Source organism: Silurus meridionalis, chromosome 21 (assembly GCF_014805685.1).
Source record: "Silurus meridionalis isolate SWU-2019-XX chromosome 21, ASM1480568v1, whole genome shotgun sequence".
NCBI classification, from domain to species: domain Eukaryota; kingdom Metazoa; phylum Chordata; class Actinopteri; order Siluriformes; family Siluridae; genus Silurus; species Silurus meridionalis.
The window spans coordinates 15,805,604-15,833,091 of record NC_060904.1 but is presented as its reverse complement, the minus strand read 5'-3'; the positions used below and the strand labels follow the sequence as shown (position 1 = coordinate 15,833,091).

The 27,488-nt window shown below is 39.4% G+C and overlaps 1 protein-coding gene across 2 annotated transcripts; it reads left to right on the top strand.

Annotated features, from left to right (window-relative positions):
- Window positions 1-496: 496 nt before the first annotated feature.
- On the top strand, window positions 497-26,206 carry ube2e2 (ubiquitin-conjugating enzyme E2E 2). Of its 2 annotated transcripts, none has more exons than XM_046833579.1 (6): window positions 497-1,013; window positions 7,213-7,395; window positions 10,291-10,341; window positions 22,939-23,071; window positions 24,597-24,744; window positions 25,431-26,206. In XM_046833579.1, exons 2-6 carry the CDS (start codon window positions 7,220-7,222, stop codon window positions 25,526-25,528), a joined length of 606 nt encoding a protein of 201 aa, XP_046689535.1. In that variant the 5' UTR covers window positions 497-1,013; window positions 7,213-7,219; the 3' UTR covers window positions 25,529-26,206. The 2 variants fall into 2 exon arrangements, with proteins under 2 accessions (XP_046689535.1, XP_046689536.1); XM_046833580.1 differs by lacking the exon at window positions 497-1,013 and adding an exon at window positions 5,938-5,960.
- Window positions 26,207-27,488: the final 1,282 nt, after the last annotated feature.

The window sequence follows — 27,488 nt, the reverse complement described above, 5'->3', positions numbered from 1 at the left end:
TTGCACCTGCAGCATAGAGCTGATGCTTTAACCAATCAGATTTCGAGTTGCTGACCATCTAGAATAAAGTCGTCATTTTCACGTCCTTCGATCGGATGGTCAGAGAGCGCAGTATTCAGAGTTTGCAAATTGCGTTTCGAGGCGGAATTTTCAAGAAATCTGGACGTCGTAAAAAAAAAAAAAAGTTGACCAAAACAGTTTAAAACTGCTGTTAAGCGTTTTTCATGAACCATTTATACTTTTGCTTTTACTTTCCCGTTTTGCACAAAAAAAACTTTTTTTGCTTTTAAATTCCCAAGAAAACCAGAGGTTTCTGTGGTCAGAGAATTCAAAAGGTACTACAGAAATGCACTGAAAAGCCGGGGTCATTTTATGAGGTTAATATCGATGCTTCTGCTAGAGATGATGTGTGAAAGAAGACTTGTTGAATTGTATTCCTTGGGTTTCTTGCTTTAGTTTAATGTATGATTTTTTTTTATAGCCGTGACGTCATAATGACGGTCTGGACACCACTGAAGGTCTGGGTGTGAAATTCACGTGATGCACACGTGAGTCAGGTAAAGTGTGTTTGCACCTTTTTCCAAGCCGTTCAAAAAACTCGTGTGTTGCTGCTAGTGTTGAGGAAACGTTGAAGGAACATTGCGGGAAAGTTGGGGGAAGGTCGCGGTTGTCCCAATCAAGACCAACTCGAGCGACTCGCCCCCTCGTTGGGACGCGCACGCGCACGCGGGCAGCCAGGCGCAAAACCGAGAGCATCACGTGAACGCGCCGCGCGCTCTTGAGTCGGGAGCGCGCGTGGAGGCGGTCTGGACTGCTTCGCTTTCTGTTATCGCCTCTCTTTTTTTTTTCTTCCTCCTCTTCTTCTTCCTCCTCCTCTTCTTTCCAGGCTTCAGTTAAACGCCGAGGAAACGACGGGAGAGCGGACGGACGGCCGAGCGAGGACACGTGCGATTTTTTTTTTACCGTCAAACCCCAAACCGCATCGGATTTGAACGTCGACGGCGGCTCGACAGGTAAAGGACTCTTCGTTGCCGCCCGGGTGTTCAGGAACCCGCGTGGAAAGTGGGACATAAATGTCTCGCCAAAGTGTTTTTGTCTCTAAACGAGGGCATGCGCGTGTGTGTGGGTCGGGACGAGCCTGGTTGTCCTCGCGGGGTTGCCAGGTTGCAGCTGATTCCTTCTTTAATGTGCGGAATTGGGTTTGAATAGAGAACGCATGCACAGGCTGGAGGAAACAACAAAACGTGCAGGAAACGCGATACGTGTGTTTTTTTATTTCTATTTTAATGCAAAAAAAGTGTTAAATTGATCAATTGTGCATGCAACTTCAAATGGAAAAAACTCCTACAAGGCCATGCTTTAGAAAGAGTGATTGCTTGGCATGATTAAAAAAAAGGTGAGAGGAGGTAACCTATGGATGGCCACACCCACCTTCAGGTATTTTCATAGTGTTTTCACATTGATAACATTGTGATGTTTTAAAGTGAAGGGTTTGGAAAAAATCATTAGACTGGAAACCACCCTGACAATCTGGCAACCTTTACTCCCTTTGTGTTAATGCTGGCTATTTTGGTAATTTCGTGGGTTGTTTTTTTGGGGTTTTTTTTGGACAGTGCAGGGTTGCCAGGATCAATCTGTTTAATCTCCTAATCTAATCCGCGGGTGTGATCTTTGTGTATAAAATACATGTATCACAAGAGTTTTTTTTTTCTTCATCCAAAAAGCAACTAAAACAGCCCACAGAGTGGTTTCCACAATCTGGCAACCCGGGCGCTGTTGTTTCTTGGTTGTTGGTGTTCTGTGTTTTTTTGGCGTGGAGTGATCCAATATGAGCATATTAGGGTTGCCAGATTGTGTTTGTCCACCTATTTATAAAAATCCAGCTTTAACTTTTGGTTAATCAAAATTTAGAAAGTGTATTTTTTTTGTCGTTCTAGGACAATTCCAAAAAATGTATGTGGAAGAGATACGCACTCTGTCTGTATCTCAAATATGGATAAATCTGGTAAATCTAGAAATCTGCATTTCAGGGTCTCATCAATCAGCCTTTATGTCCAATCACATGATTCCTACAATCTAAAATCTCTCACCCAGAACATTATAAAAATTGTCCATAGTACTAGCTGTCCGGTACATCTTATTGTCTTTCCGTTGTCTTTCCGAATCCGTGTGGGATTCGAGGCATTATTCACTACTAATGGAGGAGCTATTTAAAAAATGTCCCTCCCAAATGTCCTCCTTGGTACTAACCGTCCAATAAGGGCTTGTCCCCAGGCTGTGCGGTAATCGATACACTATTGGTTAATGTCAAAAGGGGAGTGGTTTCTCAAAATATGTCTTATAAAAATTGCGTCCCTGGTATTAATTGGTCAGTAATCTAAGAATCTATTGGCTACTGTCAAAGTGGGAGGCGACACTTTAAATATGTTTCGCCCTGACTTTTTTTCCCTCCTGTCGAAATTACGTCGCTGGGTTACCGATCGGAATGTCGGACGTTCAAGCCCCTATATCGTCAAGCTGCCACTCTTGGGCGCTTGAGCTAGGCCCTTAACCCTCTGTGCTCTTAACCCAGCTTGCAAACAAGAAAATAATTTTATCATGGGGGAATTAAGTGATGTGTAACCCAGGAAGTTTCAACTAGAATATTTCTCAAGGTGGGTTCACATAGTGCAATCACATGTAATGATCACCAGCTAAAATGTTCATTAAATTCTTATTGATGTTTGTCTGAGCAAACAATCTTTTTAATATAGCAAACGATCTTTCGTCTCATATTCACAGCGTACCCACCTAACTGCGAGCCATGCTACTGGCCAGAAAACGATTTCCTTTCTACCTCAAGCTCACTTTCCGTCCTCTTTTATTCTTTGATTTTATTTAACTTTTTCAGCTCATCCTGAAGCAACATTGCTACTGTACTATATTACCCAATCCTGAATCATGCTGATTGGTGAAAATGCAATATTCTAAAATCATTAGTCTTGTTGGAAGAGCTTTTTCCTCTAAATGAAATCAGAGGACATGTAATCGCGCTACCTGATAGAGAAATTTACGTAACGTTCTACTGGGATCACCATGTACAATAAGACAAGTAATGCTCTTAAAACAACTGTTGAAATCACAACGTAACACCAGAATGATTGAAAGCTTCCCATTCTGAGGCGATTCCACCCAATCTGGCAACACGAGCCGGTTCTGCGTTTGCGTGCGCTGCTAATTACAGCCCCTACCCCCATTTCTCTCTGACAGCCTTCACACCTCCCTCCTTCTCCTCCCGTTATGTTGCCGCATTCCATTTTTCCACCCAACGCCAACGACAGAAGACGGCGCCAGTTTTTCCCGGGGCCACCGGTTCAGTGTTCTGTGACCCTGCTCCCTCAGACACCGGGGCTGAAGCGTGTGCTGGCGGGCTGACGCGTATTTCAGCTTTGTAAAAACGCGTTAATGAGGTGATGTGTTGCGCGAGCTGTGGATGAGCAGGAAAACAAACAAATGTGCCACACGGAACAGGAACAAAAAGATCATCGCTGAATGTGATGACACTGGTTTTCATCAGTGTTTAGAACAAGGACATGCGTCTGTCTGTCTGTCTGTCTGTCTGTCTGTCTGTCTGTGGGAATGAGCAGGAAAACAAACAAACGTGTCACACAAATCAGGAACAATTTCATCACTGAATGTGATTTTCACTGGCAATCATCAGTATTCAGAAAAAGGAAAAGTTATGTAAATTCTGTGTGTGTGTCTGTCTGTCTGTCTGTGTGTCTGTCTGTTTATCTATCCATAAAAATCTCTGTATCTGTCTATCTATCTGTCTGTCTGTGTATCTGTGTATCTGTCTGTCTGTCTGTCTATCTGTCTGTCTGTCTGTCTGTCTCCATCTATCTGTCTGTCTGTCTGTCTGTATCTATCTGTCTGTGTATTTATGTATCATTCTCTCTGTTGGTTGGTCAGTCCATCCATCCATCTGTTTGTGTTTCTATATGTCCGTTCCTCTATTTGTGTCTCTGGTGATCTCTCTCTGTCTTTTCTTCCTTTCCTCCCTAAATTCATCCTTCTATCTCTCTGTCTCCGTTCATCTGTTAAGTCAAGTATCAGTTTATAAATACGTCTGACTGTTTCTGTCTGTCCCTTTATTTGTCTGTCTGTCTTCCTCTTTATCTTATTCAACTTGGTCACCACTTTATCCATCTCTCTGCTCTCGTTCTCGTCTGTTTATTTATTCAAGTTGCTGTATCAGTTTGTTTGTCTATCTTGGGCTTTTCCTGTCTGTCTCTCTGCTTATGTTCCAGTCATGACCTCTACATCAGAGTAATCCCCTCTCGTGGTAGTTTGCAGCTGAGGCGTTCAGTGAAGTTTTAGCAAGGGGGTTTTCCTGTTTGGGACGGAGCCCCACTCTGAGCTGTTTTACAGCTGTGTGTTAGCGACTCTGTTATAACGGGCCTTTGTTCATGTACACTATGAGGAGTGTTTTCAGGTCCAAGATTTTGTGTTCGAACTTCACTTGAAACTGAATTTGTTGACCAGGAGCACACGGTCCTTTATAATGCTGGTGTAGACGTTCCAAAATGGTGGATTTGTAATAATGTGCAGGCAAAAGATTATATAGACGACGACTTAAATAACGCAACCACAAAATGTATATATATTTCGGTCCATTCGTGTGGATAAATATTTGCAGATGGAAATAGAAATGACTTTTGTTTTGTGATTTTTTTCACTCCTTAGCAGATATATTGTTTGATCGACCGAAGGGAGAAATGCATTATGAAATGTTTTTGGGGAAAAAAATGCTGTAATTAATAATAAAATTCAAGCAACCAAACAAACCAGTGCAAGTGGACTGGCTCTAGAAAATATCATGACACAGAGGAGTAATTGGTGTCGTGTGATGGAAATGGGCTGAGAAAGAAAAGTGATATTAAACTGCAGAGTATTTAATTTGCACAGCTCTGTTTTTGTCCGTTTGATCAGTAATGGGAAAGTAATTGAAAAGAAAACCATGGAAATAATGACAAAATGAGGGATGCAATTGCCAGCCTTCCTGTAGAGTCGATCATTTGGCAAATGAATAAACAGCTATAGCATTATGCCTATTAAATAAGTGTTTTGAAGCAAATCCGAATGTAAAAGAAACAGAATATTAATTTTTTGCATTTTTTTTCTCATTTCTTTCTTTTAACCTTTCATCTTCTTCCCACACTATTCTTTTTTTTTCTCTCTCTCTCTTTCTCTTGCTCTTTTTGGTCCAGTCCGTAATGCTTTGTTTCCTTTTCCAAAAAAAAAAAAAAAAACCCTCTTTAAAGCGAGCCGATCATGGCCAGGTCACGGCTGTTCCATAAATAACAGATGGAAAAGCTTTTCCTCAGTCACAACATGATCTCTTATGCAGGAATCACTGTGGGATTTGCATTAATGAGTCAGCGTGTAAAGAATCCAGCAAGCCCAGGGCACCGAAGAGGAAATAAATCACCCCGAACGTTCAGGCAGCGTTCACTGTAAAATGTCACAGGCGTCCGTTATCTACCGAATCGTCTATTAATAGACAAAATTGCATTTAATCCGATTGTTCGGGGGCCGAGCCGAAAGTAGCGGGAGTGCAGAAAGATGAATGGCACTTCACTTTAAGCGGCCTGGTCACAAAGCCGATCTGGTTTAAAGAGAAGGCGACCAAAGTGCAGGAAGTCGTCGGTGTTGTAGCGCTGCTGAGTTCTTTAATCCCATTAGTGTCGATGGTAAAAACCAATGCGTGGACTTGTAGGAGCGGTTCTGAAGATGTTTCGAAGAAAGAGATGTATACGCTTCCTCGATAAACTCCAGAGACAGAAGGTAGAAACGCTCGGAAAGCACGATGAGCAGAACGAACAACCATTCGATGTCATTTCTCTTCAAAGCCAACTTTTTGAGGGGAAAATAAAACGGCTTTCTGTATGAATTTGGAAGAATTTACACAGCCGGAAAAGGTTAGTTTTGATATCATGTGAATTATATACACAATATAGTAGCTTTTTTTTTTTTCTTTCTTTCTTTTATTTCTTTAAAAAAAAAAAACACCAATAATTGAATATTTTCACTCAGATTTTTGATCAGGTTTATTTTTCACTTCAAGTATTCTACATATAACTATATTTATATATAATACATATTTATATTTTTCTCTCTTTTAAATTTTAATTAAAACCGTATATATTTTTATTGTAGATATTTAACACAGCTTGTTTTTTTTTTAAATGGAGTTTAATGAAAAGCCAAAATTCTTGAACAGATTATAAATAATAATAAAGTGCAAAGACATGCAAAAACAACCTTATCTGAATAGACGGCAAACATTTTTGTCTCGCATACGTTCCACAACATTAAATATATCTATAAATGAATAAAACTTAGTGGTTTGTAACAGTCAGAGACAACGATGTAACGCTACCTTTTCCGACTCTTTAGTTTTCGAAGGTCTTTGTGTTTTTGGCAGCTTCATGACAGAAGCGAAGCGAAGCCGGTGAGGAAACGTGTGTTTGTTGTTGTTGTTGAGTGAGCTTAAAGGACTTTCCTTTGTGTCCTGGACGTTACCATTATTAACTGTGCCTATAAACAGATGTTGTTTAACGTGTTGCATTGTTGGCGCACCTTTTAGTCCCCGCCAAAAATAATCAATAAATAGCCGAAGATCCAAAGGTTGTGAGTTCAAATCCCAGCCACACCAAGCTGCCACTCATGGGTCCCTGAGCAATGCCTTTAACCCCAAAGCTGCTCAGTCTGTGAATGAGGTAAATGTAAGTCACTTACTCTGGAGAATACTATCTGCCAAATGGCATAAGTGTGTGTGTGCGTGTGTGTGTGTGTGTGTGTACACTGATCAGGCATAACATGGCATTATAACATGTGAACTGCAGCTCTTATGGGATGTTCCTGGTCTGCAGTATTCAGTATCTATCGAAAGTGCTCTAAGGAAGGAACAGTGGTGAACCAACAACAGTTTCATGGGTGGCTGAGGCTCATTGATGCATTTTGGGAGCGAAGGCTGGTCCATGTGGTCCGATTCAACAGACGAGCTCCTGTAGTTTAAAAAAGTTCATGCTGTTAATAATTCATGGGTCAGAACTGTTTTGGCAGTGAAAGGGGACCAACACAATATTATATATAAAATACATTATTTGCTGATTGATTGGGACTCTGGTATCTGGCCGCAGCGTATAACGATTCGTCGTTCTGTTTCAGGGCCAGGATGTCCGGCGAGGTGCAGAGAGCAGACGACAGCCCCAGCACAAGTGGTGGGAGCTCGGATCTCGAGCAGAGAGAGACGGCTCCCCCGGAGCAGGAGCGGGAGCCGGCGCAGCCTAAGAAAAAAGAGACCAAGATCTCCAGCAAAACGGCAGCCAAACTATCCACCAGCGCCAAGAGGCAAGTGGTGGTGTTGATGTTCTTATTGAAGTGTGTCGTTCTGTTTGCAAGACAGTTTTCAGGTTCAGTCGGATTTAAAATTATTCCAGTGACTGCCAGAAATAGTTTACTATACATATATTTTTATTGTTTCTTTTTATTATTATTATTTTTTACTTTCCCAGAGGGAGCCTTTATTTCTGGCCAGTCAAGTGACTTCGGTTTATATTTCTAGAGCATGTGCAGTAGGCGACACATGGAAATATCACCCGTGTGCTGTTTAGGTTTTCTACACACCTTGCTGAGGGATATTGTGGATATTTGGTGAAACTTGCATGCTGCCAGTGTTTGCAAACCTGAACCCTGTGTTCTCATCTCAGTACTCAATACTAAAAAGGTAACAACGGCACTTCAATGGTACTTTTGGTTCTCGTGAATCTAAAAGTTTGAAGACAAGATGTTCTTTTCCCACATTAAGTCCCCATTTACTGTTATATTTACCTCCACTCTATTGGGAAGATGTTCCACTAGATTTTGGAGTGTGCTTGTGGAAGTCCAACTTTGTGGAAGTATTTTTTGACACAATTGAGTGGAAAGTAAGGTGTCCCAGGATTTCTTTTCATACAGTATATCTGAAGCACGAGTGGTTGGAAGAACATCACTGTAACCCTGAAGATTTAATGAACTGGTTGGACTTTGGAATTGAACCAAAACAGAGTCCCAGCAAGTTCAGATGTTTTTGTTTAATAGCTTTCTTCCTGTCTGAAGTATATATTAATAGTACTGCATGTTACACCTTTGGGGGAGTGTATGTCAAGTTTAAAGGCTGCGAGTCAGATTTATTCTAGAGTTCGACCGATTCATCAGTTTTGCTGAATTATTTTCACCGATAGTTGAATGCTGAAACTCTTGGCAAAAATCCATGCTGATAGTTTTTCCGGGCTGCATCGGTTGCTGGTGAAAGTCCGCTGTCACTCTTGTAATGTATAACGACCACTAGAGGTGAATCACTATGCTACAAGCTGTTTGTTTTGACACGTGAGACTGTGCGCTGTACGTAGTGCATACTATATTATATTAATTAATTATCATTTAATAATATTCATGTTTCATTTTGCACATTTTCATGATTTAATACTGTTTTTTTTTTTTTTTTTAATAATAAAGTTCAGTACTATTTTACATTAATTGTTTTGTTTTTCCAGTTTGTTTTATACGGTATCCATTGGGGGGAAAAAAAACCAAATCTGTTCATTATACCGTTCGGTATACCCATTAATTGACTATTGGTCGACCTCTACTCAATACATTTAAATAAAACCGTTCTTTTCCTTTGTGCGATTTGTTGAAAGCACTTTTTCCCTCCACTTATGATTCATTGCTCTGATTCTTTGCAAACCAGCTGAGCTTTTTTTTTTTTTTCATGAACAGTGATTTAGTGGCTGTGAAGCCCTGCGATCATTACGCTAAATGCAGGGTGCGAGACCTCGCTAGGTAATGAAGCTCTTATTGCAATCCAGTAAACAGAGCACAGATTACGAGTCATCACACAGCTAAAAATAAATGATATGCCTTAAATTAGAACGTGACTAAAATATAAACATATATCGTTACATACTATTTTTCTTAGAAATAAAGGAAAACAATTGGAGGACATTTAAACAGACTAGAGTTTATTATTATTAGCTGTAGCTCCTGTGGTGACTGTAGCCACTGGTTTTTGTTTTATTCACAAGATCTTTGTTGTTATTTTGTCTGATTTGACTTGGATGGTATTATATTGTATTAAGATAGTTGGATAAACCTGAGGAGAAGTCATAATGTGTCATCCTGATTGTTTCTAACATCCCATAATTATACTGTGGTGACACTTCACATAACGTCATCTTTCAGTTTTTTCTTGAAGCATCCCTTCCTCAAGTTTTCAGTTGTGTAGCTATTTGAACTTGTACGCAAGGTGGATGGCACATTTTTATTTGGGATGGTTTTTAAATGTGTAAAACATTTAACATGATGTATACAAATGGCATGATAAAAGCGTTACTGCCCTAAAGTCACGCCACAATGTTTCTGCTAGATGTCATTCCCAACATTAATCCAACATTATGCTCCAACGTCACTCCCCAATGTTATGTCTCAATGTGGTGCCCCACAATTACACCCCAATGTCACCTCCAACGCCATGTCTCAATGGCATTCTTCAACGTCGCATCCCAATGTTCCATCTCAATGTGATGCCCCAACATTACACCCTAACGTCACCCCCTAATGTTATTCCTCAGTGTCTCACCCCAGCATCATGGCTCAACATCACAAGCCTAACGTCACTCCAAAACGTGTGGTATACAGTCCGTAATCAGGATGATATGGATTATCTATACTTAATCCTGTCATCCTGTCATCTTCTCCCTACTTCCAGTCAGAGAACTTGGTCATTTTAGTGTTTCATCTCTGACCTTTTCCTGCCCAAATGGAAAATCATATTATAATCAAATCCTAACTAGCTGATGCTAGCGATCCTTTTCACAACCAAAATATGTAACATATTTCACAGCACAGTTTTATGTGGACCGAAGATGTTTGTGACGTGGATTTTGGAGTTAAAGCTGTAAAAAAAATAATGCATTTATGGATGAACTTTGAATACCTCAGTCACCTGGGAGTCGTGTTGTAGATCAGACAATAAAAGCTCTCTCCAGCCTGGATATGGCCTTCCAGTCCGCTCAGTTTTCTTTAGATGTTTGTGTGTGATGAAGACGAAGCTTGCTCTGCTCTGTCGTCTGTGTAAATCTATACGCTAGTTAAACGCGTCGAATGTATTAAAGCCAGATTGAATTGTACATCTAAACGTATTACTGCCTTCGAAGATAAGATTGAATATGCGCCTCTAATGTGTCTTGTGTTGTTGGCTTGCAGAATTCAGAAGGAGCTCGCCGAGATCACTTTGGACCCCCCGCCTAACTGCAGGTATGCGCTGCTCTGCTCTTTACTCAACATACTGCTGCTGAAGTCTGTGAGACAGATGGCAACTGTTTTACTCATGTGAAGGCGTTAACAAATGAGTTTTCTGGATCAAAGGGACGAAAAGTCAGAGAAAGAGAGAGAAAAGAGCAGGAGAGAAAAGACGAGTTGATTAGAACCTGATGAGGAAGCACGTGAATGAGATGTTTATTTTTATGACGTTCTTGATAACCAGACACTGAGAAGCACAAAGAGACCAACTTATGCCATCATTTCTGATAAGAACGGCACAGACAGACACTGAGAGAGAGACAGACACTTAGACAAGATGAGAGACAGATCAATAGAGCGAAAAAAACACTGCAAGAGATGAGACACAGATTGAGATGGAAAGAGAGAGGGAGAAACAAAAAGACACAAAGAAACAAAAGAAACGGACAGAAAGATATACTGGAAGACAGCTAGATAGAGACTGATAGAGAGAAAGATCCACAGAGAGACACATTATCTGAATCTAAGAGACAAAGGGGGAAAAGAGGAGAGGGTGTAGAGAGAGACAAGTTGAGACATTGTGAAGGAAAAGAGAAATGGAGAGAGAAACACTGAAGGCAACAGACAGACAAGGAGGAAGGAAAATAGGGAAAGAGTGAGAGACAAAGAGAGAGAATGATACGCTGGGAGACGGAGCGAAAGAGAGACTGAGAGAGAGTAAGATGCACAAAAAAGATGCACTTTATCTGATTTGGAAAAGATTAAAGAGAGATGGGGAAAGTGGGAAAAATGAAGAAAGAGAGAGTGACAGAGAAAATAATAATAAGGAAAAGAGACAGAGAAAATAACAGGGAGAAAGAAAGACAAAAAAAGACAGAGACGCACAGTATGACAGTGGTTGGGTATTGTCTCCTGATTAGCTTGTTGTACAGATGAATGAGCAGTTGACAGACAGTCAGCATGTACCGCTATAACTCCAGCTCCCGTGAGCCTCTGCATGAAGATCAGACTTTTCTAAAAGTGAGTAACGTACACTGACACCATCATCGATTATCACTCTGGGAGAGTAATCGCTTCGTTCAGACAGCCATTAGGGAAGGAAGTGAAGGGGATGTTCTGAAAGCGGTGGCCTTGAAAGTCATGTTTGGGAGCGTTTCTGAGTGAATGTGAATACAGCGTATTTTTAACACGATTTTTTTAAATTGAACACTACATCTGAGAAAAATGATGACAATTGATGGATTTGCCTCGTTTTTACCTATGTTTTACATTGACTGTACATATACTGTACCGTATGTATATGTTCAGATATGTATTGCACTTATACCAGCATGCTATCTATCTTATTTGTTAGATTCAGTCAGAAGCTAGCATTGTGTTGACTAGCCTTGATTTATATTCAACTCATGAGTTAATATATGAAATCAGTTTTACTTGATTTCTAATTAGTTTTTGTCGTCTTCGTTGTTTTAGCACTTCATGGTTTCATTCAGATCACGTTGTTTTATTACCATTTTATAACAATCACCGGAGTAATAATGAAGTGTTTCTCTCACAGTATCTGTTTAGTTTTTTCTTTATAGTTTTAACCTCGTAGCTTTTACCACATTGTTTTACCTCGTAGTTTTTACTCCATAGCTTTTACCACATTGTTTTACCTCGTAGTTTTTACTCCATAGCTTTTACCACATTGTTTTACCTCGTAGTTTTTACTCCATAGCTTTTACCTCGTAGTTTTTACTCCATAGCTTTTGCCACATTGTTTTACCTCGTAGTTTTAACTCCATAGCTTTTGCCAAATCAATTTTACCTCGTAGTTTTTACTCCATAGCTTTTACCACATTGTTTTACCTCGTAGTTTTAACTCCATAGCTTTTGCCAAATCAATTTTACCTCGTAGTTTTTACTCCATAGCTTTTGCCACATTGTTTTACCTCGTAGTTTTTACTCCATAGCTTTTACCACATTGTTTTACCTCGTAGTTTTTACCACATTGTTTTACCTCATAGTTTTTACTCCATAGCTTTTACCACATTGTTTTACCTCGTAGTTTTTACTCCATAGCTTTTACCACATTGTTTTACCTCGTAGTTTTTACTCCATAGCTTTTACCACATTGTTTTATTGTTTTTACCTCGTAGTTTTTACTCCATAGCTTTTGCCACATTGCTTTTACCTTGTAGTTTTTACTCCACAGCATTTTTCCACATTGTTTTTACCTTGTAGTTTTTACTCCATAGCTTTTACCACATTGTTTTTACCGCGTAGTTTTTACTCTATAGCATTTTTCCACATTGTTTTTACATCATGGATATTTGGCTAAATATCAAGAAGCATTCATTTCTTTTACAGGTTTGACATCAGCATGTTCCATAATGGTTTTCCTGATGAAACTTAAAACCTGTGTAATTGGGAGCGGCGTAACATTTTATGATATGAGCAGACCAAAAATTGGTCGCCATAGCAACAGGAAACGTAAAAAAAATATTAAAGTTACAGGATGAAGAGATCATTTCCAAATGCTTTTGCACGCTCTTTTGTTCCTGGCCAATTTAATGCTCAATGAAAGTTCTCAATGTCGGTGACGACGAAGGTCTATTATTTACGCAGTCTCTCTTTTTTATCCGTGGCTTTCACTGTCTCTCTTTTTCCCGCCAGTATGCGTCTTTCTGCATGTGTCTTTTTCTGTCCCTCGCCATCTTCACATCAGAGTGACGGGCACAGATGGGTAGAAAGAGCGCGAGAGAGAAAGAAACACACAAAAAGGGAGAGCGATGGAGGGAAACATTTTTGAAGCCGATCCTCAGATCTTCGTTTACGCGATGGAAGCTGACGAATGTGGAAACGTTTTCGAAATCGATGTAGCGCTCACATCCGATGTATCTGTGGTAATGATATGATACTGCAGGCCCTGATATATGTGTGTGTGTGTGTGTGTGTTGTACCATCATTAAAAGGATTTCAGTGAGGAGACATGGGGAGCTTTCTCAGGATCGACTGGGGGAAAAAAAAATCTCTAGCCCTTTATTACATTACATTACATTACATTGTCAGTGCTGCTTTGCAACTCGGTTAGCATTTAAGACAAGAAATAACACATTACAAGGCAAGAATTCAGACTATCGAATTGGCTATTAGTGCTTGCACGTCTTCTTTTTCCACTGACCACGGTCGTTTGTGCTGTTGCCGTCTGCCTCACTAAGCTGTCTGATAGAAAAGGGAGGCCCCCCTTCCCCCTCCTGTGAGGCTTCACGTCGTTGATTAGCACTAGTGTCCTGCGGGAATCAGCCGGAGGCCATGAATCTAATCCATTTTTCACATCCTGGCTATTAACTGCAGCAGGGAGCATATCCATATTCATAAGAGGGAGGAGAAGTGCACGCGGGGTGGGGGAACCGTTCAGGATCAGTATTTCAGAGGCCTTCTCTGAGCCAAGGTGCCGCGGAGAAATCTATTAGCTCGCTATTCAGACGAACACACGATGAGTGTGGACGTGAAAAGGTTTTTCTTTTTCTTTTTCTTCCTCGAACATCAAATGATTTAAAGGCGCTGTGGAATCAGTCTTTTTCTAAGAAAAATGTTGCAACACATTAGAGTATATTGTTGCTATAATGATGCCGTTTCAATAAATAAGTGGTTAAAGCTTGAATTAACATTAAAATCCCTCAATTGCCCCATTTTGTATCTCGCTCCAAATCCATTAATTATAGGGGGTTTAAGCAGCAAAGCTTTTTGTTTAGTGCTTCTGCACTATTGAAACTCATTGTGCATATCAAACCTAATTGGTAGAGATGGGAAGTAGACATTTTTTTCCTAATAGAAAGACTATGGTGTAGCTTAAAAAAAAAACTAATTGTCAACATCCAGTGGGGAAAAAAAACTATATCCTATAGAAATGCTGTAGGTTTTTTTTTTTTTTTTTTTTTTGGTCATCCATTAAAAAAATGTATAACAATTAATATTACTTATAAAAAACAACTTTTTAAAAGAAAGACTACACGTGTTGGAAACCCTGTAACAGTATCCTGACACTGGAGACTCCTTCTGTAAATAAATGCAACTCCAACATTAATGGATTAGAAAAAAAAACTATTAATATAAAACTGTGATCAGCCTTGCAATTGGAACTACTGTCAGAATTGCTTTTGTGCTCTGATATAAATTGTGAATACTTCAGTGATTATCTGTGGTCTTTTTGTTGTGAAAGCAAACGGATCCTGGATACGCTCGGTTTTCCTGCCGTCCTCTGAGGCCCAATTGATCGATACGCATCGCTTGCAGGTTTACGTTTGCGTCCATCTGTGCGTCAGCATGAGGGTAAACTGCAGCTCTGACTAATCCCGCCTGCAGTTTTGAGCATGTAAATGGCGCTCGTGCCGAAGGAGACGACGCGGCAAAGCTTCGAGTGTGAGGAATGGTCTGCACAATTCGCTATTCATCACGGTTTTGTGTTTCCATATTTCCACAGTCGAGTTGCTAATGCACCGTTTGCAAAGCCCGGTTATTAAACTAACGACCGGCGATGCATTATGCATAAGTGTCCCAGAGCAGGAGTTCTGCTAACGGTTCTCCGTGCTGCAGGCGAATTTTACCGAATCAGACTTTCCCTTATAGAACAAACGCCCCAGACAGAACCCTCCCAACCCGTCTCTGCTACCCCCACCCCTCCTCCCCGAGTGCACTGATACGCATGGTAAACAGATTACAAGAATAATCCAAACACCAAAAGAGGTTTTTGCTACTTTGCAAAATAGAATAATCCCAAACCCCCCCCTCCGTAACTGTGCATTCACCGGGGGGGGGCACGTATTTTGACGCGATGCTGAAAAATCTTTTTCACCATCTTCCACCTTGAGAGATCGACAGTAATAGGATAGGCTCTTGGGTTTGGATAAGGCAAGTATTTTCTTCTTAAACACTCATTTCAGCACTAATTGCTCACATCTAACTGTGACATTTGTGGTAGAGATGAGCTTTATAGTGCATGAAGATTCAGGGCAGACAAGGACTCGGAGTAGTCGTCTACCACCACCACCACCACCACCCCTTCCCTTTGCGCCGCGGATATAATTGGTGGCGGGGTTGTTCACGGTCAGAGGAAGAAAAGATTGCTTCATTAACTTCCCGTTTTGATAATCACTGCAGGCCCACTGCTGTAACGCGAGATCTTAATGGAACGAATACGACATCCGTTTTTGTGGTTTTGCACGTCTCCCAGAGATTATTCCAGATCAAATGCTCTTTACAATTCTCAAACAAAAAAAAACAAAAAAAAAAGATGATAAAGGTTAACGGCACCTTTCACTGATATCATCTTTCCTGAAAATGTTCCCTACGTGATGTGGCTGTGAAATAGACCTCCCTCATTTCACGGAATGTGATCGCAATGCCTACGGTGCATGTTAACCCAAGTACTATGGGTTTCAAGGGGGCATCTACTCAGACATTTGAGCTAATAAACATTAGTTTGGACAAAGATTATTGAACTTTCCCCCATCACTCTAAAAGTCAATCAGCCGAGACGTGTTTAGCTTTGGGTTGGATTTACTATGCTTATTGAGCTGACAAGCAAGGTAAGTGTGTACCGTCATGTACAGCTTGAAGCAGCAAACATATCTGGCTGACTTTTTTTTTTTTTTTTTGCCTGTTGTTTGTTTTAAAGAGTGGTATTTTCCCTCGTTCTCAAGCTGGGGCAATCAAATCACCTACGTCATGTTTTTGTGAGGTGGAGGGAAAAAAACCTATGCGGATAAGTCGCGTAAAACCCCTTAGTGTAACCTGAGCTGAGGAACTGGGAACCCTGGAGCTGAGGTGGTATTAATAGTACACATTTGTACCATAGTGCTGCTCTAGCGGACATTGAAATAGTAAATGAATAAAAAAAATAGTTCTACCAGTGCTTACCACTGGCTTGCTAAGCTGCTAGTTATGCTAATAAGCCATTGTGTTCACATGAATAATGTAAATCTAGTTACATCAGCTTTCAGGCAAAGATGGAGTTCTTGGCTAAATTGAAAGCTGCACTTTCTCCAAATCTATCATCGTCTGTCACACCCCAACGCCCCAAGTCCTGCACCTGAAATCTACTGCCATGTTGACTCCATTTCTCTGCTTTCCAAGGGCACATCTAACCAACGCTCGAGCTTAGCTAATCAAGTGTCGGAACAGCTTTTATAATGGTGACAGGGATTCCCTAGAGGGGAAGTGGTGATGGAGTGAGAGGAAGGGAGAATGTTGGAACGTAGCGAAAGACTTTTGGTTCGGTCAATTACTGCGCATTTTGCAGCCTCAGCCTCTCAGCAACACGTCGCCGGCTAATTAGCTTTCCGTGTTGATGGTTTGTCTGACCTTGCCCTCAGCCCATGCATGAATTTGTCATTGTTTCATTGTGCTTGCGTTTTCATTTTGTGGTAATTAGAGACACGGGGGGGAAAAAAAATGGTTTGTTTGAACTTGAGCTTTTGAGATTCTGAGGGTGATAGTTGGAGAAATTGAGGCAAGTTTGTTTCTCTGTTTGATTTGGTTTAATTTTAAACAAACTATCAGGCATCCAGTCAATACACTGGTTAAAATTTAGCAGGATAGTATTAGCATTGACTGGCGAGTTTATTGCTCAGTACATGTCTGCTGACAGATATGGTGCAGGTGTAGAGGATGGCTTTAGACTTTGTTTTATAAATTAAGACAGGTGGTGAGGAGTTGAACCGCCTGGGGGAAGTATCTGAACGAGTATGTCAGCATTGGCTTGGATTCTCGGCTGCGTTTTGCCAGACAGCAGGTGGTTGAGGCGTGTGTGGGATAAATAGGAAAGGTCATCCACAATGCTAAACAACAAGGCCATTCCAAGCTGCCTGATTAATAAGGCCTTGTTTGTTCCTGAGTCCAGAGCAATGACGTCCCTAACAAAGCCAAGCAGGTTATAGAGACTACACCAGCACATTTGTTCTACTTGTGAGATTGCACCTGAGAAATATTCATCATCTCAGTTAGAATCAGTGTGATGAATCACAATGGGAAAATTATCAAGAGCAGACTTACTATCGGTCTTAAAACGGTCTTAAAAAGTCGTAAATTCGACTGTGTAAAACTAGTGTTTTGGCACTTTTAGAACACCTTCTGACCAATCAGATTGGAGAATTCACTGGTATAAACCCACACGGTTTAATTAGTTGTATGCCGGTTATTTTAGTTGGATGATGTTAGGCAAACATGCGTTTCGTTCCTGATATGGTGTAATACCAGGTCAGAGTGTCAATGGGCTAATGTCTGCTGATATGATGTACTGATTTGATATCCTGATTATATCAAGGCCAAAACTCAGTGACCCAGTGTCCTGATTAGGCAGCGTATGACGTAAACGTGTTCTCGCCTGTGCTTTGTATATACGATTTCTAGGGTTTTTGCAGTAGTGCACTCTCTGGAGACTCTATTATTTCTTTATTCTTCTATTGACAAAATTTTGACAATAACGGCTTTATTTATATCAATGTTGTTTTTTTTTGGACAACAGAAAATCTGTCCTGCTATACAAGCTGCGCATTGACTACTCTAAAATATCTCCAAGTTACATTTCTATAGTATTGACCTTTGAGAAGGTTTTCTGGGCTTCCCATTAAAACAATTAAGACAGTGTGTTTTGGTTTTTGATACCAAGTCCTGCACCAGTACACCTTTTTCAAGAACTGGTCTCATGTCAGTCTTAAATTATGTTGCATTGTTCTGAAGCATTTTAATTTTTCCTTTTTTAGTATTAAATCATGAAGTTTTCAGCTTCCTTTAATTTATCATCGGTATATTGCACGGGTTTTATGTGTAGGAAAAAAAATCACTTCATGTATACATACTTGCCAGATTTAAATAAATGTCCCCATTCTGATTGGGCTACATGTATTACAGTATCCAATAGCTGAGGCTTGGTAACGAAACGTTGACAAATGAAACAATTTTGTAAAAATGGCATAAACATGCACGAGAAGCTCCCGAGTCTCTCACCTTATTGAAATATCTCATAAACTCTGTGGTGCATATCAGTGCATGTCACACCGAAATTGATTTCCATAATATTGAATCTATAGAGTGACTGTTTCTCATTTAATTCTCCACCTCAGGTTGAAATGATTAATAATACACTGCATTTTAATGAAGTTTAAGAATGTATTATGGTTCAGCCTGCTTCTTGAATGCGATTCAACTTTGCTAACTTAATTTAGAACAGTAAAATCAATTCCAAAGGGTACTAGAGAATGTTTTGCGCATTGTGAGGCGTTTAAAAGGATGGATGATGACGTTGTGTATCGAAGTGATGGCATGCACTTTTACTTCTAGTGTACCTGTGTATTTGCCTGGTGTAAGATAAGTCTAATGAACATTGAAATTTGGACATGTTTGAGGATCAATGTTTAAAAGCTAAGGTGACTACATAGCGCACTCTGTTAAAATATCAATAGGAGGCACTACAGAGTCTTTCTACTATATGATATTGTGTGTAAGTAATTATAGAGTGGTGGTACAAGTGTGCAGAGAAACTGAACACTTTTCTTGTGTAAGCACTGAGATCCATACACTTCTTTTTGCCAGCATCTATAATATGATCAACAAGAAATTCCACCCTCTCTGATTCTGCATACGGTCACTTTTGTGAAAACGTTGAAGCAAATATTGTGGAATACATTACACCTGGTTATATTTTCTGGATTGCTACTACTATACCATTGTACTGTAAATATTTTAGGTTTAGATCGAGATCATTTTTCACTTCAGGACCTCAAGGCTGTCGGGTTGTCATCTCAAAACTGGAACAAAAATAGGTCAGGGTTTGTCTTCTGTTGCTGCTGTTATGGCGAAATCCTCCAATCACGCTGCAAGTCAGAGCGAGATGGTTGCTGGGGAACCGTGAGTCCTGGCATGTGGTTTCAACTATTGACTTACCATTTAGCCAGAGGTCACAGAACATAGTGTCCACCGGGGCCGATTCTCTGTAGGCTGTCTCAATTTTTCACTTTCTTTCTAGTCTGTGTGATTCATATCTAGCCAGGACATTAATGAGCTTTGAAGAGATTTTCTCGGTTATTTTAGAGGACAACATGGTTTCTCTTGTGTCAACCGAGACCTATTGATGCAGTTCAAGCTTTTATTGAGTTTGCAAAAAGCCTGGTCTTTCCCACGATTTCTTAATTAGCAGAGTTAAGAGTTAATGGTTAAGGTTCAAGGGCCCAACAGAGGGCAGTAGTTTGCTAAAGTGCTAAAAAAAAAAAGTGCTATAATGCTTAGCTATTTGACTTTATAGTCCAAATCTTAATTCTAGAATTTTCAAAGCAGATTGATTGATTATCGATACTTAAAATGGCGTGCTGGATGTTTAATATATAGACTTCGATGCTCTCCTATAGCAGTTGGGAAAATCCACCAAAATCTTCCATTATTTTGGCTTCCAAATTGTTTACAAGGAACTGTGTTTTAAACGTCTCAACATGCTAGGCTTCATTGTTCCCAGTTGCTAGCGTTCTTTGAAATCTAGCTAATGGGTGGAAATTGGCCCCTGTTGGGCAAGCAAATGAATACATGTTCCCCCTCAGACAAAACAGAGTACTAGCTGATGTGTTTGTTGCTAGTGCAGGCAGTATATCACCTCACATTTGAACACATCGTGAAAAAACCACGCATATTTTACCACAGGAAGACATACGATTTTATATGCTAACATTTATACTTTTGTATTTTTTTAATAGGCTACAAACAAAAGATTGGGATCATTTCTAAATTGAATGTCTAATTTTTTTTTCAATTTTTTCCCCCCATTGTGTAGTCGTTTACTAACACAATCAGCTTTACCTCACGTATATTGGCTCTTGTTTCCTCAAAACAGCCCAGGCAGAGACGTTCTCCTCATCTGAGCGTGGATTTATGACAGTACATCTGCTGCTTCCAGTGCGTAATTGGCCCCCTGATCACTGCAGAGAATCATGGCTACCAGCTACCAGATGTTCCTCACATCTCATTATGCACAATGGCTTGCTCATTTTTTTTAAATATCAGAGTCAAAGATAGGAAGTCCTTATGGCAGAGATTTATAAAGTGGGATTCTGAGCGTCTCTCTCTCTTTCACAACAGTCCTGTCGTGTTGGTCTTGGTGTGATGGCTTGTTCACCACCTTTCGATCACTTTTATTGATAGAGTGCTCAGCTTTCACGGCTAATGCATTTTCAAGCCTCTGCCAGGAACCGAGCTCTCTTAGCAGCTCCAAACAGACGGGGGAGAAAATTGTCATATTTTCCTCCGCTTTCATTCCCCAGGCCTGAGAAACGAGCACTGGAGTTTGTGCCAGCAGTCTCACGCTGACAAACCGGTTGATTTTGTTCTGAGCCAGTGCTGATTTAAAAATTTCAGGATAATCACAGTAATTTTGTTTTGTCTCCCTGTGCGTAATCCCTTTTTTTGTACATGGTTTAGTAAAAACCCATTCCGTTGATTTATAATCGGATTTTCATAACAGCAGCTCTGACAAGATTTCTGGCTACTAATCAAGCGACTTTTAATCCTAAATACCTTAATAACGTGTCTATAAATATGGTTATATCCTTCTTTTTTTTTTCTTTACATTTTTTTTTCAATATTATATATAATTGATTTCTGAAGTTTTAATTCAATAATTAAAAAATATAATCAGTTATTGTTAAAATTTTGTGCAAAGTTAATTGATTGTAATTAAATTGTAATTATTTTAATTGTACATCATTTATAAATCATTAGCTTTTTCATTTTTTTTGTTTTGTTTTACATTAATGTGTAATTGACTATTTTATATATATTGTATTTAAATATTTATAGGTGGTATTTGTATTCGCATATTTGCACATATTTGCATCGGTAAAAAACTATTTATTTACATATAATTATTAGAATAATTATACTTTCATTATTCTGCTACGTGAATTTGACGCATCGCAACGCTACGGCGACCGAGGCGTGTCCTGAGAGTCACACAGAATACAGATTAACATGGCAGAGGTAGAGCTGCATCTTCCCTGAGACAGAACAGGAAAAGAACATCTAGTTTTAGTCTTTTTCCTTTTTTATTTCCATATATATATATATATATATATATATATATATATATATATATATATATATATATATATATATATATATATATATATATATATAGTACTTGTTTTTCCTTTATATTTGCATTATTTTTATAAATGTATTTGATTACTTATTTTGATTGGCCCTTCTCCCAAACCAAAAGCATCATAAGTTCCAAGTTGAGATGACATGAGGTGATATTTTTAATAAGAGATTTAGAACTTTGACCCCTGACCATCGATTTACACTAAGTCCTGTTTATAGAGTGAAATACAAGCCGAGGCTCGCGTTCGAACTGAATCGATGGTTTGATTAATGCTTTGGTTGATAATTAAGCTGTAATTAGTTTTGGTGCGAGAGCCAGATTCTGTCATCGATCTTCAAGACTAAATCGGAACGCTAACACATTTCTTCAGCGTTTTCAGACTCAGGAAAAGTTCTGTCGTGGTCACATCAACTTGTTCATAAGCACACATATGGTTCTTGATAAAAAGTTGAAACCGGCTTCAGTCAAAGTCCCAAAATTGTATTCCATACATTGCCCATATTTTGAATGAAATGTTCTTGTTCGAGAATTGCTGTTCTTTCTTCCTTCAGAGTTTCTTCGTAACGAAGCAGAAACTATGATTTCCAAAAATGCAGCACAAGTGATAAATTATTAATTTTCTCATTCATATTCAGTTTTTTTGCACCATTAGTCAGATACTGTCAGGTGTAGTGTTTTACCAGCCAAATAGTTCAACAATACACACCCATGGAATGTTCTAGAAAATAAAAAAAAAATTGTCTAAATGACCTTTGGCCTTGTTGTTTGTTAAATGAAATGCAAAAATATATACTTTGCTACTGGGAAACAATGTAAGAATGTCAGGATGGTGTGTAGGAATTCCTCCTCAACCTCAGATACACCACTCTGGATCATAACTCAACTCGTTTATTAGGTCTCAATGCAGGATTGTTTCTTTTTTATTATTACAATTTATTTCAGCTCATGCAGTTATTGGTACAAATAATGTAATATTTTATATGTACCTTAACCAGGCAGATACTAAGGATGCTGTAAACGTGTCATTCAGCATTGTGTTCTCATGCTCGCATGAATGTGAGGAATTCCTCGTATTTCCTGCTGGAAAAATGCCTCAAATATTTAAAAAGAAATGTCCCAAAAATGCGCCTAAAATATTTAATTTCAAGCTTTATTTATTTATTTATTTATATTTGACCACAGTCTACGGGTTTCATCCAGTGTATTTCTTATAAATCTGCCAAACCGAAAGTTTATTTAAACCCCCATCTTGCTGAAAATGTGTTGGATTTCTTGTATTCACGAAGACATTAAAACCTAGACATTTTACTAACACTGGTCAATAATGTTGCTGTTGTTGCGACTTTGTGTTCCATTAATCGATCAGTGCAAATGATTTTCCTTTTGCTTCCTTTTCTGAAAAAAGTACAGAGAAACTTTGGCTGTGTTTACCTCGCTGTTAAGAAGTCTCTCTCCCCCCACCCCCTTTTTTTGGTCTACAGCGCCGGTCCGAAAGGAGATAACATCTACGAGTGGAGGTCCACCATCTTGGGACCACCAGGCTCTGTGTACGAAGGAGGCGTCTTTTTTCTCGACATCGCCTTCACGCCTGATTATCCGTTCAAACCACCCAAGGTAAGGGACACCGGTTTCTTTGGGTTTCTTTTTTTTTTTTTTTTTTTTTTTAGCTTACAGGTTCTGACATCCTGATACAATTCATAGTGGATTGTGCAACCAGGGGAAGCGTAGTGGAGAGGAACCGAAGCTTCTGGCATGATGATAGAATGGAAATTGCCATAGCATTCATTGCCTATTAGTCATCATCTACTAAATGAGTCATGTTCGAGACAAATTTCTGAATGATTCAATCAACAAACACTTTTTTTTGCCCACAGAGTCCAAAATAAGCTAAATATTTCTAACTGTTACCTTTCGGTACTTAACCTTTTCCGCCATTGTGCCCATGCCTATGTGTAGTCTATTTAAAGCCCCTGTATATACACTATATTGACACTATAGTTTTTCCAGCCATATGTGGTTCAATTGTATAGGATTTCTTTAGATTCGGTAGAATTTGATTTACTCTTCACATGGACTAGGAGACCCAAACCCAATGCCCCTGTGCACAAAGCAAACTCCGTGAAGATCTGCTTTAAATGGGTTGGAGTGGAGGATCTCCTGCTATCGAGCTCTGAACTCAACTTTACTCCATCAGTACATGACTTTACCTTGTGGCTGAATGAGCACAAATCTCCACAAACACACTCCACAATCTAGTCGAAACATCTTCCAGAAGAGTGGATGTAATTAAGAGCAAATGGCAACCAATCGTGGAATGCGATGTTCAAAAAAACACATTCCAATATGTATTTTTCCAGTAGTTTCTTCTTGCTTGGTCCACATTCGACCCCTTGAACCCACATTTGACGAGTGCGCCTCAAACACATTCAGCATGAAAAGGTCCTGCCTCAGTCACCAAGCGTTCGCCTTTAAACTCCAGAAAACATCATCTGGAAAATCTGAAGCATCATGTTTTAGAGCTGTTGATGGAAAGTATTTTTTCCACAAAAAGCCTACAGGTGGTTCTTAAACCTTGGACCTCCATCTGTAGCTTTATTTATTTATTTTTTTTATTTACATTTTTTCCCCTTGGACCAATTTTTTAAGCGAGTCACAGGACCTGAAGTAGAGCATCAGGATGAATCATGCAGATCCGGAGGCTCTGGAGAGGAGTATCGCACGTAGTGCTCGATTTCACACATCGCAAATGTTATGCCAAATCAACCTGCATTGCTTTTGACACTGTGTTCCTGTAAGCACTTGATTTTCTGTGGAGAAGTAACCTTTCACCTTCATTACCAAGCATGCGAATTGATATCATAAATTTCCCAGACGCATCCAATGAGTCGCAATAAAACACTTTCTGCGGCACGTCGGCGCATTTCTGGAGCTCGTGTAGAGGTTTAGCGTGTCGAAGGAGAACCGTGTCCTGCCCTTTCCCCTCATAAATCTGTTAATTTGAACAAAACAAAACGTTCAAACTGAAGCTCTTCACATGGTTACTGTTTATTTAAAACGATCCCATAATTAGCATGCAGTCGGCTAATTTGTTCATGCTCATCTGTATTAAAGGCTAATTAAATCTCTCCGTCTTTCCAAGGTAACATTTCGTACACGCATCTATCACTGCAACATTAACAGTCAGGGCGTGATCTGCTTGGACATCCTGAAGGACAACTGGAGTCCTGCACTCACCATCTCCAAAGTGCTGCTGTCCATCTGCTCGCTGCTCACCGACTGCAACCCAGGTACGAAGCCTTGACCTCACCATCTTCTGATTTAATAAAAATCTTTTTTTTTATTGTTTATAAATGTAATTATTTTCTACAAGTGTCCCTGACGAAGGATGTACATAGTAAAATCAGTATATATAAACTATTCGATCAATAAACCCTTAAGAAATAACACGTAAATAACTACAATAATTATTAATTTTTCAAATAATTAAATCGGCTAAATCGCGCTTTCAATACAGCGCAACATCGCTGGTGCCGAAAACGTGGAAAAAAAAAAAGTGTATTTTATTAGAAGAGAATAAACCTTTAATGAATCTCCCGAGCATTGTTAAATATTTAAATCTCTTTCATGTGGAGGTGCAGTCAGCATTCACATTCATCCCAAAGGTGTTTACTAGGTTCAGAGCTCTATAGCAGGAGATCTTCCACTCAAAACAATGTAATTCATATCTTCATGGAGCTGGCTTTGTGCACAGGGTCATTGTCACGCTGGAACCGGTTTGGATCTCCTAGTTCAAGTGAAGGGAAAATGTCTTGCTACTGCACCCAAAAACATTCTATACAATTGTGGACCTTTTGTGGTAACAGTTTGGGGAAGAACCACATATGGCTGGGGAAAGTTTAGGTGTCTTTTATAGTGTATAATGATAGTAAATGCCAATAATGATTTTATTATTTGAACACGTTTGTCTACACAGCTGACCCTCTCGTCGGGAGCATCGCCACGCAATACCTGACCAACAGAACCGAACACGACAGAATAGCCAAACAGTGGACGAAGAGATACGCCACATAAACAGAAGACCTCCCTTGGAGCCTCCCGCGATAAATCATCCCTCTTTCCGACCTCCCCACCAAAACAACCCCCCACCCCATCCACCGTACCTGTCTACCTCTGTCCCCGTCCTCTCAGAGCACACTCACCGTATATAATCTCCACTTTCCCGACCGCCCCGGCCGCTTCGGTGAACAGAACTGTCCTTTTGTTCCTCATTGACTTGAAAGCTTTTTTTTTTTTTTATACAAAGATTAGAGTGGGATTTTATTTTCCAATTATTTGAATGTGTGAAATATCCTAGGAGGAAAATATTGTTGTTGTTGCTGTTGTTGGTATTATTATTATTATTATTATTATTATTATTATTATTATTAATAATTTTGCTCAACCTCATTTATGTAAGTGGCACCAGGAACAAAATACAGACTCGAGGAACCCACCCAGAAGACCACGCTTTTGTTTTCCACTCATGGTTATGCGCATGTTAACGGGAGGCCGATTTGCAGTCACGTCAACACGAAGCTCCGCTCTGTTTGTAACGTATTTTTTAAACGCTCCGTCGATAAGCAGCCACTCGGGAAAGTCTGGTTGGTGGATAGATGAGAATTCACAGGTTTGTATATAGTGTGTAACACAGTGAGGTTTGTTGTGCACTTGCTTTCTGGACAAACATCCAATAAAACACTGTGGCTGATATGTGCATGTGTTGTTTGTGTGTGTCAAAATTGTTCTTTTTTTGACTTTCATGCTTTAAGAAAATTCAGAACGCAATGATTTGCACGTTTCATAAAACCCATATTTTATTTACAGTAAAACAAAGAAAATGTGTTTAAACGGAGATCCAATTTCGGGGGAAAGAAATAAGGAATTTTTTTAATTCCATGGTCACAGCATGTCTCTCAGTTGGGTCAGAGCCATGTCTACTACTGGGAACTGAGGAGACCAGTTGCTGTCGTTTTGTATGTATTTACATCACTGGTTTCCAACATGATGCCTTGCATTTCCCTTTATTTATATTTTTAAAACATAAAATTAAGGAAAGTAACTCTATTAACATTTAATGCAATGTTAAACCATTAAATATTAAATACATTTATATAAATATTCTACTTCAGTTTGCAAATTCAAGTTATTTTTTTAATCCTGGGTCTCCAATTTGAAAAATGTAGTTTTTATTTTGTCTTTGAGAGGCCAATCATCAAACTTGTATCATATTTGCTGGTAAAAGTGTCAACGTTCCCTTTAAACCTATGACTATCCTTTAAAACTAAATAAACCCTACCTTATGTCTAATTATTATAAAACTGCGCTTAAGCAATGCCTAAAGTGTATTATATACTTTTGTAACACATCAAGGTCTAAAAGTACTTCAATAAATAAGACTTTAATATTTGTAAATTGGCAAACATTACCTGTTTTATCATCGTAGGTCACTACTTATCTATTTAGCAATTGGCACAAAAGTTAAATGAATCTCACTCATGCTGTGTTGAAACAATGTGCTCGAAAGGTCACCTCAGTCGCCTGTGACGTCCTGTTTAGTAACAGTGTAGTAAATATTCTGATAATACTATCACACTGGGAACTGTCATCATAAATCCAGAACACTCTGTCTGAACATTGCTTTATCATTAACTTATAAGTTGGCAAGTATGAAATTCTTTTCTTAGCATGTAGTTGGAGGTCAGAGCGCAGGATCAGCCACATCATGGTACTCCGGGAGCAGAGAGGGTTAAGGGTCTTGCTTACGGACCCAACAATGGCAACTCGGCGGTGCTGCCCCTTGACCTCCTGACCAGTAACCCAGAGCTTTTTCCACTGAGCCACCACTGCCCCAAGATATTGACCCTACACTCTTAAAAATAAGGGTTTTCAAGTGTAGCTCATCTATGCACTGAATGTCAGAGTTTATAGATCATGTAGCTAAATAACTAAATCCAAAGAATTCTGCACTTTTTTTCTTTCTTTCCTGTTACCC

What these genes read in the sequence shown, in the direction of transcription:
- ube2e2 (XM_046833579.1), top strand. Translation starts at nt 7,220, where the DNA reads ATGTCCGGCGAGGTGCAGAGAGCAGACGACAGCCCCAGCACAAGTGGT. An exon ending in GACCCCCCGCCTAACTGCAG is followed by an intron (nt 10,342 to 22,938) that starts GTATGCGCTGCT and finishes TTTGGTCTACAG; the next exon opens with CGCCGGTCCGAAAGGAGATA. An exon ending in ATCCGTTCAAACCACCCAAG is followed by an intron (nt 23,072 to 24,596) that starts GTAAGGGACACC and finishes CGTCTTTCCAAG; the next exon opens with GTAACATTTCGTACACGCAT.